At 44.2% G+C, this 12,101-nt stretch overlaps 1 protein-coding gene across 1 annotated transcript in view; it reads left to right on the forward strand.

Moving 5' to 3' along the window:
* The first annotated feature begins 1,202 nt into the window (after positions 1 to 1,202).
* Positions 1,203 to 12,101, forward strand: part of REV3L (REV3 like, DNA directed polymerase zeta catalytic subunit) — a 115,490-nt gene continuing 104,591 nt past the window's right edge. Inside the window, exon 1 of the mRNA XM_039726611.1 lies at positions 1,203 to 1,341. Within this exon, the coding sequence (XP_039582545.1) occupies positions 1,203 to 1,341 (139 nt within the window). The remainder of the gene's footprint in view (positions 1,342 to 12,101) is intronic.

The following is a 12,101-nucleotide window of genomic DNA, read 5'->3' on the forward strand; positions in this document are numbered from 1 at the left end:
ATGTAAGCGAAATGCGAAACATGTGTTGTACATACTGGACGTTTGTCAGGTTTTATAGATCCGTGCATTTGTCTCGTATCACCCAGCCCTGCACGCACATGTGTCAGCATCGCTGCGAGTGCGTGTGAGAGCATTTGGCCTCGTCTCCCACACCGCCAGCTCTTCGGGCATTTGCTGCGTTTTGGGGTTTTCACCCCCGCATCTCTCAAACAAAGAGACTGCAACAGGAACCTCAAACCTAAACTCGAGGTTTTTTCAGTGCCTCAGCCTAAAGTCAAGCCTGTTTTATGGCTTTCGATAAAAACCTGCAGGAGAGCGCTGCAAACCGCAAAGCAAGCTCTCCTGAAGGGCTGAGGAGGAGGAGCAGGGGCAGCAGGAGCGGGGGGACGCGGGGCCGAGCCGCCCTCAGGGACCCGGGGCCGCGACCCCGCCCCCGCCGTTCCTCCGCAGCGCCGGCCCCGCCCCTCTCCCGCGCCGCGCGCGCTCACCGTCACAGACCGAGGGCGCGCGGGCGCCGGCGGGAGCGCGCCCGCCCCACCTCCTCCTCCCGCTCCCGCCCCTCTCCTCGCACCCATCTTCTTAGCGTTTGGGTTTTTTTTTTTTGGCTGGCCCCTGCGGAGTGGGGAGACTCACCTCGCCGCCATTCAAAATGGCGGTCGACCCAGCTTAACCCCGTCGTGTCCCGGCAGCGCTGCCTCTCCCGCCCCATCCGCGGCTCGGGATTCCGCAGCCTCACCCCCAGCCCGCGCGGCCGATCGCCGAATCACCGAGGCCGTCCCTCTCTCCCTCCCTGCCTCCGCCCTCGCCACCAGGGGAGGCGATAGAACGATTTCCCCCCCGCTCCCACGCGCGCTCGCGCCCAGCCTGCCGAGCCCAAGCGAAAGTTGGGGGGGGGAGCGCGTGTGTGTGTCGGGGAGTGACGGACACCTCCTCCGCTCCCTGAGCCCCTTTCCCCCCCAACACATGGCCCATCCACCCCCCTCCCCGTTCCCGCAATGGTTGCATCCGTGACGACATCATCATGGCAACAGCAGCTGCAGCCCGGGGCCGGGGCGCCGCCGTCGCCGCCGCCGGGGCGTCCGGGGGGCACGAGCCCGCGCTGTCCCTGAGGGGCGCGGGCGGGGGGAGCCGTGCGGGCTCCGCGCTCGCTCCGCGCTCGCTCGCTCGGTGCCGTGCTGGTGCCTCGGCGGCGGCGAACAAACATGTTCTCAGTGCGGATCGTGACTGCCGACTACTACATGGGCAGCCCGCTGCCCGGCCTGGACCCCTGCCAGTCCCGCTTCCGAGAGGCCCCGGCCAAACGGGTGCCCGTGGTGAGAGTCTTCGGCGCCACCCCTGCAGGTAAGGCACGACCCCCGCCGCCGCCACCGACGGGCGGGCGGGGACGTGCCCCCGCTGCGGCGCCGCGGGTCGCGCTGGCGCCGGCCCCGCCGCCGCCCACCCCGCTCCCGCTCTTTGTGGCTGGGTCGCGCCCCCCCTTCCGCGCCCGGCGCCGCCGCTGCGGCGCTCTCACCTGCCGGCGGGGACGGCAGGGCAGCGGCCAGCAGCGGGGACCTGCCCCGGGTGGGGGCTGCGAGGCCGCCGGGGCTTTGTGCGGGGCTGCCCCGGGAGAGCGGCGCAGCTGTGCCAACACCGGGGCCGGCCCGTGCCGCCCTCGCTCCCGGTGCCCGCCGCCGCTCTCCTGCCCTTCCCGGGCGCTCCTGCTGCGGGAGGGACGGGGGGACGGCGCTGAGCGCGGGGCAAGTGGGACTTGTGCGGCACTTGGGAAGTGGGGGCTCGCGGCGCGGATCGCGCACGGCCGGAGGCAGCGGTGCTGCACTGCAGAGAGGAGCAGCGTCCTGAGCGCCGGCCACATGTTGCCCCCCGAGACTCCCGAATGTCACATGCCGCTTCTTCGCTGCCTCTTGGCCCTGTGGCCTGGTGCTTACAGCCGTCCCACGTCTCAGATGTGCTTCTGACCAATACCAACAAATACGTTGTCGGAACAAAATTTCTAACAGATTAAATACTTAGGAAAATTAATTTAATATGTGTTGTAGTTTGCTCATATGTTAAATATTAAATTGGAAAAAACCCTGGCTTTTGAGATACTCGACATAGTAAGCATCATTGCTTGTCATGTCTTTACACTTATGCTGTGTAATGCTGACCTCGGGAATTAAGGTATTTCTGCATATTTTATTGACTGGCATGTTGAAAATTATCTATTCATGCACATACATTAAATCTTAGGCAAGACAAAAAGCGTGTAATAAAAGAGCACAGCAGAGGTGTCTTTCCCTTCAGGCAGTTATTGTAGTAGAGCAGCTATTTTTGCTGTATTTTTTGCTGTCTTGTTTTTTGGTTTTCTTTTTTTTTTTTTTTTTTTTTTTTTTTTTTAATCCAGAATTAACTGTCTTCTCTGTTTAAGCACAGAGGAACGTGACATATTCAAGCTGTTGTGGTCTGATGCAACTACAGCTCAAATTATTAGGTGAATGAGTGGGATTAATAGATACAATATTGAAATAGTGGGACCTATTTTATTGTAGCTCTAATTCTGCATACAAAGGAGATATTATGTAATAATATTTATGTAATGGCAGGAGTAACTATTTCATGATTAAAAAATGTAGAGCCTGAGGTTGTTGGCAGGTAGCAGGATTTTTGTGCATGCGTGTGGTTAACTCATTAAGGCTTATTTTCTTTTAAGAAAATGTTTAGGCTATGCCATATCATGAATGTGGCATCATAAAGTAAACAGTGAAGTAGTTTAGTTGTCCAGCTATTAGGAATACAGTAGGAAATCCCTGGCTTCCCCAACCATAAACTTTAATGTCAGTTTGCATAATAGAAGTGTTTCTAATTTGTCTTCGTTAGAGAAAACAATTCACTAGAGTCTGCAAAAGCAGTGTTCCTTGTCCATCCTCTTTATTTCCTTTTTGAACTTTTTTTTTTTTAATGTTTTGTACCTTCAGTAATGTTTGTTATTAAGCTTCATGAGCTTCTTACTGCATCTCTGCATTGTTTTGGGCTTTTTTTCCCTTTTTAGAAAAGCAGGCAAATGTAATTCTGTCTCTTCAAAGGCGTTGCACCTAAGCAGTCATTGTCAGAAGTACTCGGTCAGTGATTCTCAGGCTATTTCTTGGGAGCTGAAATTTAAAACCAAGTGTAATCACTTACATCTACACCGACATTTTCTTTGAGGAAAAAGAAATAGTGAAAACAACTTCTAGCATACTGTCTAAGACAATGGGATGTCCTTATTGTTTGGCTTACAGGCAGTGTGATTTTTCTTCACTCGAGTTGGTCTGGGTGGGAGTAACCCTTTCTCACTGGTTTAATGTGTGTGCCTGGCCTCCAGGAAAGGTGCTCACTTGCCTTGTTGCCTCCATGGTAGCATCCTGTTATGGCTGTATTGGCTGCTCCACCTCCAGCATGATTAACTTTGCACCACTCTTGGTGTTTATAGCTGTGTGCCCAAGCTGTGCTGGTAATTGGGAGTCAGGGTCAGAACAGACTCCGAATGTCACCTGCTGAGTCAAGGGGGTGTGATTGGTATGTTGCAGTGCCTTATGCAGATGTTCAGAAAGCCAAACGTCTGGCACTGCTGTATCCTTATGTCCACCAGCAGCTAAGGACAGTGGTCCTGAAGGCACCCACCTGTGCTTTCTGCCCCATCTTGTGGAGATACTGCACTCAGGGAGGTGTGTGAATGACAGGGATTGGCAGTGTTACCTCTGAAGGCTTTTATGTAAGCCAGTACTCAACAATTAATTTGTAAAGGTTTACTGGTACAGTCTATAAAATGAAAGTGGCTTGTGGCTGGGGGAGGAAAAAGCCAGACTTCTAATTAAAAGTAATGGAAGGATCAGCTTCTAGAATGGACTGTGCTGACAACAACAATAACATTTGACAACTTCTTCATGTCTTTTGAGGAAGAAATCTTGTTGTATTTGGTAAGGTTATGCAAATTCTGTCATGATGTCCTACATCTTTGCATAACAAGAGCTTAAAAGATGAGGAATCAAAATTTTGTTTAAACCCAAAGATCTGCCTGTTATATTCTGTTATTTTGTGACATAAAGACTAAAATTCTGATTACAGTAGCAAAAGGTGAAGTGAGCTGGTTGAGCCATTTCATTCAATTTTAGCTGTTTAAGCAGACTGGCATGTCTGTTGACATAGTGACGTGGACAAAAGTATAATTTCAGAAATGCTGCAACACTGCCGTGGTGGTAATACAATGAAAGCAGTGTTGAATTCCTGCTTTATTGTACAAGAGCATAGATATTATCTGATACACCAGTATTTGTATCTCTAAGGGAGTCTCATAATATTGCTGCTTTTACATAAAAACAGTAGGTTTTAATTCACTGGGTAATGCTTAAGTATGAAACAAAGTCATATTCTATTCTCAGGCAGTATAGTCTGGTAACTAGTACTTTTGTAAAAATAGAAAAAAAAATTGAAAAATTGCAAGGCCAGTTATTTAGAGTGAAATCATAATGAAAATTTATTTTTATGTTAGTGTATTGCTCTTAGTTGAATTGTCAATTCTTGAATTGTCATTCCTGTTGCTAATCTGAATCTTAAGATTTTTGCAACCACATAAATACCTGAATTTATAGCTTTAAAACAGATATATTTAAGGTAAGACATATCTGTAATCATAAAAGTAATGTATGTTTATAGTTGAGCTTGGGAAGAGGTAATTCCATAGATCTTAGTCATTGAATCGTGGAATATGCAGAATTGGAAGAGACCCATGAGGATCATAGAGTCCAACTCCTGGCCCTTTGCAGGACACTCCCAAGAGTCACACCATGTGTGCCTGAGAGTGTTGTCCAAATTTGTCCTGAACTCTGTCAGGCTTGGTGCTATGACTTCTTCCCTGGGGAGCATGTTCCTATGCAAGGAAAACCTTTTTTCCTGATATCAAACCTAAACCTTCCTCGATGCAGCTTCATGCCATTTCCTTGAGTCCTGTCAGTGGTCACGAGAGTGAAGAGATCTGTACCTGCACTCCTTCGTAAGAAGTTGTAAGACTGCAATGAGGTCTCCCCTCAGTCTCGTCCAGGCTGAACAGACCAAGCAGACCTCTGCTGCTCCCCATGTGGCTTCCCATCAGGACCCTTCACCACCCCTGTGACCCTCCTTTGGATGCTCTCTAATAGCTTAATGACTCTTCAAGTTGCTGTTGTCCAGAACTCCCAGGTCCCTTCCTTCAGTGCTGCTCTCCAGCCTCTTGTTCCAGATCTAGAGACAAAACCAGGGTTGCTCCATGCCTGGTGCAGAACCCAGCACTTGACCTTGTTAAACCTCATGTGGCTGATGGTTGCCCATCTCACCAATTTGTCAAGGCCTGTCTGCCCTTGAGGAAGTCAGCAGCTCCTCCCGAGTGTTGCCACAAACTTACTTAGTATTCCTTTGAATCCAAGTTGTTAATGAAGATGTTGAAGAGAACTGGGCTAAGGATGGAGCCCTATGGAATGCCACTAGTGATTGGATGCCGTGTCTGTATTATTTTTATTCCTCTGAAAAAGTATGTGGAATTTAATTCCATTTGCAAATCAAGCACTGTAAGTCCCCCTAAGCCTCATTCCAAATTTATATTAAATTTAGGTGATCTCAGAAGAAGATTGCTATCTCATGTTGCTTCCATTTAGCTAGTACTGTAAAGATTTCTTTACTATGAGGTCTCTTGTGGCGTTTGGGGGTATTAAAGCTTTGTTTTGTTTCCTGCTAGCTCTTGGCTATTTCAGGCTCTTGGAGTCTGTCCTCAAGATTTCACTGACCACTTCAGAACATGTACATGAATGCTCAGTTGAGTGTTTCTGTCAGGTGCTTATTCAGCTGCAGAAAGAACCAAGCTGTAAATCCATTCATAAAAAAATTAGGGAGACTAGATGAACTGGGTGTCATTTTAGGAGAGACATTAATAAGCAAGCTGAGGTTGCTAAATTATCACTTCACATAACAAAACGAACACAAGTAGCTGAGGATACTACTCATAAACCACATGGGAGATACCTGTTGGTGTGTGATAATGAGTATTGTCAAACAGATAGTTGAAATATTAGCAAAAAAATAATTTTGATGTGTGATTTGAGGTTGATATGTGATAAATTTTACAAAAATAGGTGCACATTTTTAAATTGCTTTTGAAGGGTGTTAGGCTGAGAAATGTGTGTTCAGTTGACAGGAGGGCCTTTGGAGAAGGCAGGTTAGGAATTTACATAGGAAAAAGTAATGTGTAATTTGAGGAGTAATACAACTGCTGTCCTCAACTGCCACTTTATGTATTTGTCTTGTTTTGAATTTTACGTTATGAAATCACTGATCCAAGAAAGAATCTTATTCAGGGCAGCATAAAAACCCAGTCAAGAAAAAAAAAAAAAGGATGTTTTTAAGTTACTTTTGCATGCTTTTGATTACAAGTTTTTCTGAGGCTAAATGTAATATAGAGTAGGGGCTTACAGTCAGTAAAATCTTAATGTATTTCAGGTAGACATCTAAGTTTGGTGCTTTCACTTCTTAGTTTTCTGCAAGGGGGGAAGAAAAGTAAAGGCAAAAGCTCCAGCTAAAATCTGGCTCCCTTCCAGCAGCAGTAGCTCTGGTATGACTCAGTGAAGGGGCCTGCTTATCTTCTTTCTTCTGTTCTTCCCCCTCCCCTTTCCCCCCTCACTGACCTGGCTAGGCTGTATATCTGATCCCATCCAGTGGCTACGTCTTTCTGTACTCTGTTATTGCTCATTTGAAAAGGACTGAACTCATTGCAGGATCTTGCTGCTTTCTATGCTCAGCTCATGATGAACTTTTCACTACCATTTTCACTACTATTTCAGACACTGGTCCCCACAGTGGTCATTCCCTGTAGTTTCCTTAGTCAGTGTTCATAGATAAGCATTGTTCCAGTTGCTGCTACTTCCCATATTCCATTTCCCAGAAGGAGGTACTACTTCTTGCTAACACTTCCACTTTCTTCTGTGGCTTCACAGTGAGAAGAAGCAAAAGAGGATATAGCCATTGTGGTGAGGCTTGTGCCTTTGCTTTACCTTTTCACACTCTTTCCCAAAACATAGCAGCATACAACTCTTGATAAAGGGTTATTCTTTGGGCTACAGTGTGGCCTAAAAGATTTTTGTGTTATACATCGTAGTTTCACTTCCAGCTTAGCATTTCTGCATCTTGCACTGACAGGCTTCTCATACTTCTGAAGAACTGTTTGAAAAATTGCCTCATGTATTTAAAAGGATGTGTTTTCTAAATTGTTGGGTTTTGATGGGGATGGGGGTTTGGTGGGGTTGTTGTGTTTGGTTGGGTTTTTTTAAGAACCTGGATTTTTTTAGTTGTTGGTTTTTTAGTTGTTTTTTTTTTAAAGAGGCATTTGTTACATACTTTGTACAGATTGTCTGCAGGGTTGTTTGAGCACGTGAGGCTGCCTGAATAAACTGAGATTCTGCTTCGCTAGCATGGAACTTAAGTAACCAATTTCATACTTGTCTATATACAAATTGCTAAAATTCTGTTTCTTAAATAAACTTTTAAATACTGTGACAGAATTCATGTTCTAAATAGAATCCAGATACTGGGTTCCTAAACAATATTGTGCTTCCTATTGTAGAGTACCTCTTGGTCAAGTCACTGAATATTTTTGTGCTGTTGTAATTCAGTGGAAAAAATACGTACATAACTGACCCTACATCCTTAAAACTCCATCAGCTGTAGACTTCAAAGTGTCCCACAAAGTAGTTGCATCTATATTGAATCTGGGATTGGTTTGTATGATTAGTCTCCCTGGAAGTAGGCCAGGAGCTTATCTATCTCAGCTATAATTTCCCGTTCTGTTACATACTTTTAAGGGTGCTTTTCGGCTGCTGGTTGGAATGTATTCTTTTTCAGTGTGTAAAATGAACCTCCTCAAAATAGCACACTAGTCTGAAAATAGTTGTCTCTCTTAATTTTACCAGAGAAGCACATGCGTATCACAACTGAGGTTGGCAGGATGAGATGATGTGTAAACACTCAGTGAGAAACAGCTCCTGCTTAGTAATTTTTGCAGTCTGAGTAGACAAGATAAATCTCTGAAAGAAGGAAGCAGGTGTGATAATACCCTGCTATCAATTTCTTCTCAGTCTCTCATAGTCAGAATTCCAGTATTGATCATTTAATAATACTCTCTTCTACTAACTCTTGTCATTACCTTGGTTTTGTCCTTTACCCTTGGTTGACTTGATTGACCTCTGTGTGCAGCAGACCTCTGAGAAGCGTGATGGTGAACATATAACCATTTGGAAGGAGGCAGTATGAACACTCATACTGAAAGATTTATAGTCCATGTTCTGCCTCACAAACAAAGCAGCTGAAATTTTTGATAATAATTGGACAGTGTCACTGAAGATTCGGTCTCTTGTCACAGAAGACACGCTCCTCAAAATCTCAGGACAATTGGCAGTTGAAAATTTTTTTCTTCTTTAATTACACCTTAAAGAGGCTGTTATCTCCAGCTATTGCAAAGCCAGTATCTCATCCTCCTGGCCTGACATCACTGGATGTTGAGGTGACAACCAATGGACTTTATTCTTTTCCTTTTCCTGGATGTTTGCCCCTGTTTGTTACAATTGTGTAAAAATTTTTAAAGTTTTTTAAAGTTATATAATCAAGTATGTGAGCTTGCAAACAGGCAGTATTTTTCTGCCAGTGATATAGTTAAGACTGAGAATAGAGCCTAAAATATACAAGAACCTAAACAAATACCAGTAAAGTTTGTACCAGATACAGGGACTGTCTGAAACATCACTTCTTGCATGGGCTTTATTCATGCATGTTTGTTAAGGCTCTTTTCTTTCAAGAGCTGCTTTTTATTACAGGGGAGTTATAAGGTATGCAGAAGTTTATGTGGTTTTTGGCAGGGCATTTAAATAAAACTTCACACTTGCTGGCTGGGCTGAGCCATATGGCTTATTAAGGAACCATTTGATGTCTGTATGTTGCAGCCTTCCTGTGATCAGTATGCAGACAGCCATTTCGGATAACTTCTTCCCCAACTCATATATTTGCAGTCTGTCATGTTGACTGCATGTTTATGAGTTCATGTTATGTTACTTTTGTGTATATGTGCATGCCTTCACTGGTTTCAGGTTGGGGAGTCATCATCCTTGGAGGCACTTAAAAGTTCTTGGGATGTGGTCCTGGGCAGCCAGCTCTAGGTGGTCCTGCTTGGACAGGGAATCTGGTCCAGGTGACCTCCAGAGGTCCCTTCTAACTTCAAACATTCTGTGATTACAGAGATTACTCTGATCAGTAGTGAGTATCCAGGTGCTCTGTGCAGTCTGTTTGTGTGTCCAGGCAAGCACAGTTGCATTCAGACAGTGTGGAAAGGTTGCCAGGTAGCTGGCTGTCTTTGAGCTGATTGCCCTACAGCTGTGAAAGTTACTGGAAGGTTTTGGTGGTGTTGGTGAAAACTGATTAAGATTTGGAAAGAGGAAGAAAAGAAAGAATATTCAGTACAGAGACCATTGCTAAGCTGTTTGTCCTTTAGTGACCTGGTTTTTTTTCCTAAAAATTAGAGAAAAAGTAGGAGCAGCCCTGCTTATTGATATTCAGGTTGTGCCTCTGTGCTGTTTGCTGACTAAACCAGTGTTTACTACAGAAAAGCTGTATGTCCTATTTTAGGTGCAATATCAACACGCGGTACTCAGTATGAATATTGAAAGGACTCTGGAATGTTGCACCTAATCCATAATACCTGACATTACACCTCAGGGGAGGTTTACAATAGAAGTTTTCCGAGTTTTGTATAATGAGATATATAATGAGTCTTTCATTTTGTGTTTGAAACTATCTAGGTGGGTTTCTGCATAGCAGAGATCTTTTTAAGTGGTGGGAATTGGAAAACTGATTCAGCCCTCATGTTGGCAGGTACTGCCTTCAGATCAATAATGAACAAATTTTTATTTCTACCACCCCTATTAATGCTTATTAACCAGATGAAGAGGCTATTTTCTGGAGTTCTTGATACAGAAACTTCTGTATTTTCTTTTGAAAAGTTACATATTTAAGCTAGCTAAAATATTATTAAATACTTGATGAATCATTATGTTTTTGTATGTCTTTGTCCATTGACCATTAAGCAAATGGATATGTGGCATTCACATTTGTAAACAGTGAAACCTATTTTGCTGTCTGTAGGAAATCAGAAGAGATTACAGGCAGATTCTTACACTGAGGTAAGATGAATCTGTGGTATCAAATATTTTAAGGTTTGAGCTGTTTGAATTAGCTTTGTGGAACTGACACTTAGCCATCTTTACCGGGGGCTACCTGTTTATCTAGTTCTTACAGTAGAAGTGTGTTTTCACTCTCAGGTTAATGTTCATGTCAGAAGGGACATCTCTAGAGATTGTCTAGTTAGTCCAAGCACCATGTGCAAATCAGGACTCTCTAGACCAGCTCCCAAGGATGAAAATGCCACAATCTGTCTAAGCGACTTACAGTGTTTGACCACACTCACAAAACACCAAACCAACCAACCAAAGAAAACCACCAGACTTTTTTAAAAGTTTCTTGTGTTTCAGTTTGTACTCATTGCCTCTTGTCCAGTCACTGGGTGCCACTGAGAAGTCAGACTCACTTTTCTTTAGTGCTTCCTGTCCAGTCTTGATACACATCAATAAGATCTTCCCACCTCCTCTTCCTGAGGCTACAAAATCCTGACTTACTCAGCCTTCTCTTGTTTGTCCAATGTTCCCAGCCTTTAATTACCTTTATGGCCTGACTCCAGTATGTCCACTTCTAGTGCTGGAAAACCAAACCTGAAGCTAGCACTCCAGGATGCATGTCGCCAGTGCTGAGTAAAGGAGAAGCATCATGCCCCTCCACCTGCTGGTGTTATTCTTCCTAATGCTGCTGAGGACACTCTTGGCCTTCTTTGTGTCAGCTTGTTTACATTCAGGACCCTGGGTCCTTTCCATCAGAGCTGCTTTGCAGTCAGTCTGCCTTCAGCCCCTCCCCAGGTTGAGACTTTTCATTTCTCCTCGTGGGGCTCCATGAAGTTCTGCCAGTTACTTCAGCCTGTTAGGAACATCAGCAGGACCCTCTGGTGTGTAAGGCACTCCTCCAGATTTTATCATCTGCAGACTTTGCTGAGGTGCACGTGTTCAATGTCTGGGTCCTTAATGAAGATGTTAAACAATGTTGACCTGAGTTTTGACCTCTAAAGTACACCAAAAATGACTGGCCTGTGTGATCTGTTATTGCAAGGCTGCTTCTCCACACGTAAGTTTCATTCCTCTCTTTGCTGCATTAACAGTCAAATCTGTTTTAGAGCTCTCCAGTGTGTGTTTTGTTACCCCCTTTTTTTTTAACATGCCATCCTCTGAGATGGAAGTGTAAGCACTGCATCTCAGTTCTGATTACAGCAAGGTTTGTTTTGTAACATTCATAAAATTTCTGTAAGATATCTTGGGTATGTTATGTCTGTGTAAAACTAATAAATTCTGGATCTGGATTTTGTGGGTTTTGATGGTATGTTTTACCTGATGGAAAACAAGAAAATTTGGTAAAATAACTGAATATCAGTCATCATGTGACTAAAAAGGTGTTCTGTATTGGAAATACAGTTTTGAATTGTCCCATGTTTTTCATCCTTGAGAAGAGTGACATGTGTTGTACATTTATGCCATGGTAATTCAGATCGTTCTTTGTTCTGGTTTCTTATGGCTTTTTGGGTTGTGGTTTTTTGTTGGTGGTGGTTTTTTTGATGTTCTTCAGGAATTGTGCACCGACATGTGCATTTGTAAACCTTCAATTCCCATGCAGAGATTAATTTAGTGTCTTTACAGTACAGATTCCTGGTTTCAGTCTGATGCATTAAAAAACCCCCAAAAACCCACAACAAGAAAAGCAAAAAAAACCCCAGAAAAACCCCATCAACACACTTTCAGATAGATGGGAAGAACAGAATAAAGTACTGCTAAGCATTTACAGATTGTGCCAGCATGTCAGGTTTTGCTGAATTTGTGTTCTTATGCCAGCAGTTTAAAATCTAATCAAGGAAATAAATAGTCATTTTTAACCAGTGCTATATTAAAGATGAAAGATTTAAGAATCAAAACCAG

Source organism: Passer montanus, unplaced genomic scaffold (assembly GCF_014805655.1).
Source record: "Passer montanus isolate IOZ18808 unplaced genomic scaffold, ASM1480565v1 scaffold11, whole genome shotgun sequence".
Classification (NCBI taxonomy): Eukaryota; Metazoa; Chordata; class Aves; order Passeriformes; family Passeridae; genus Passer; species Passer montanus.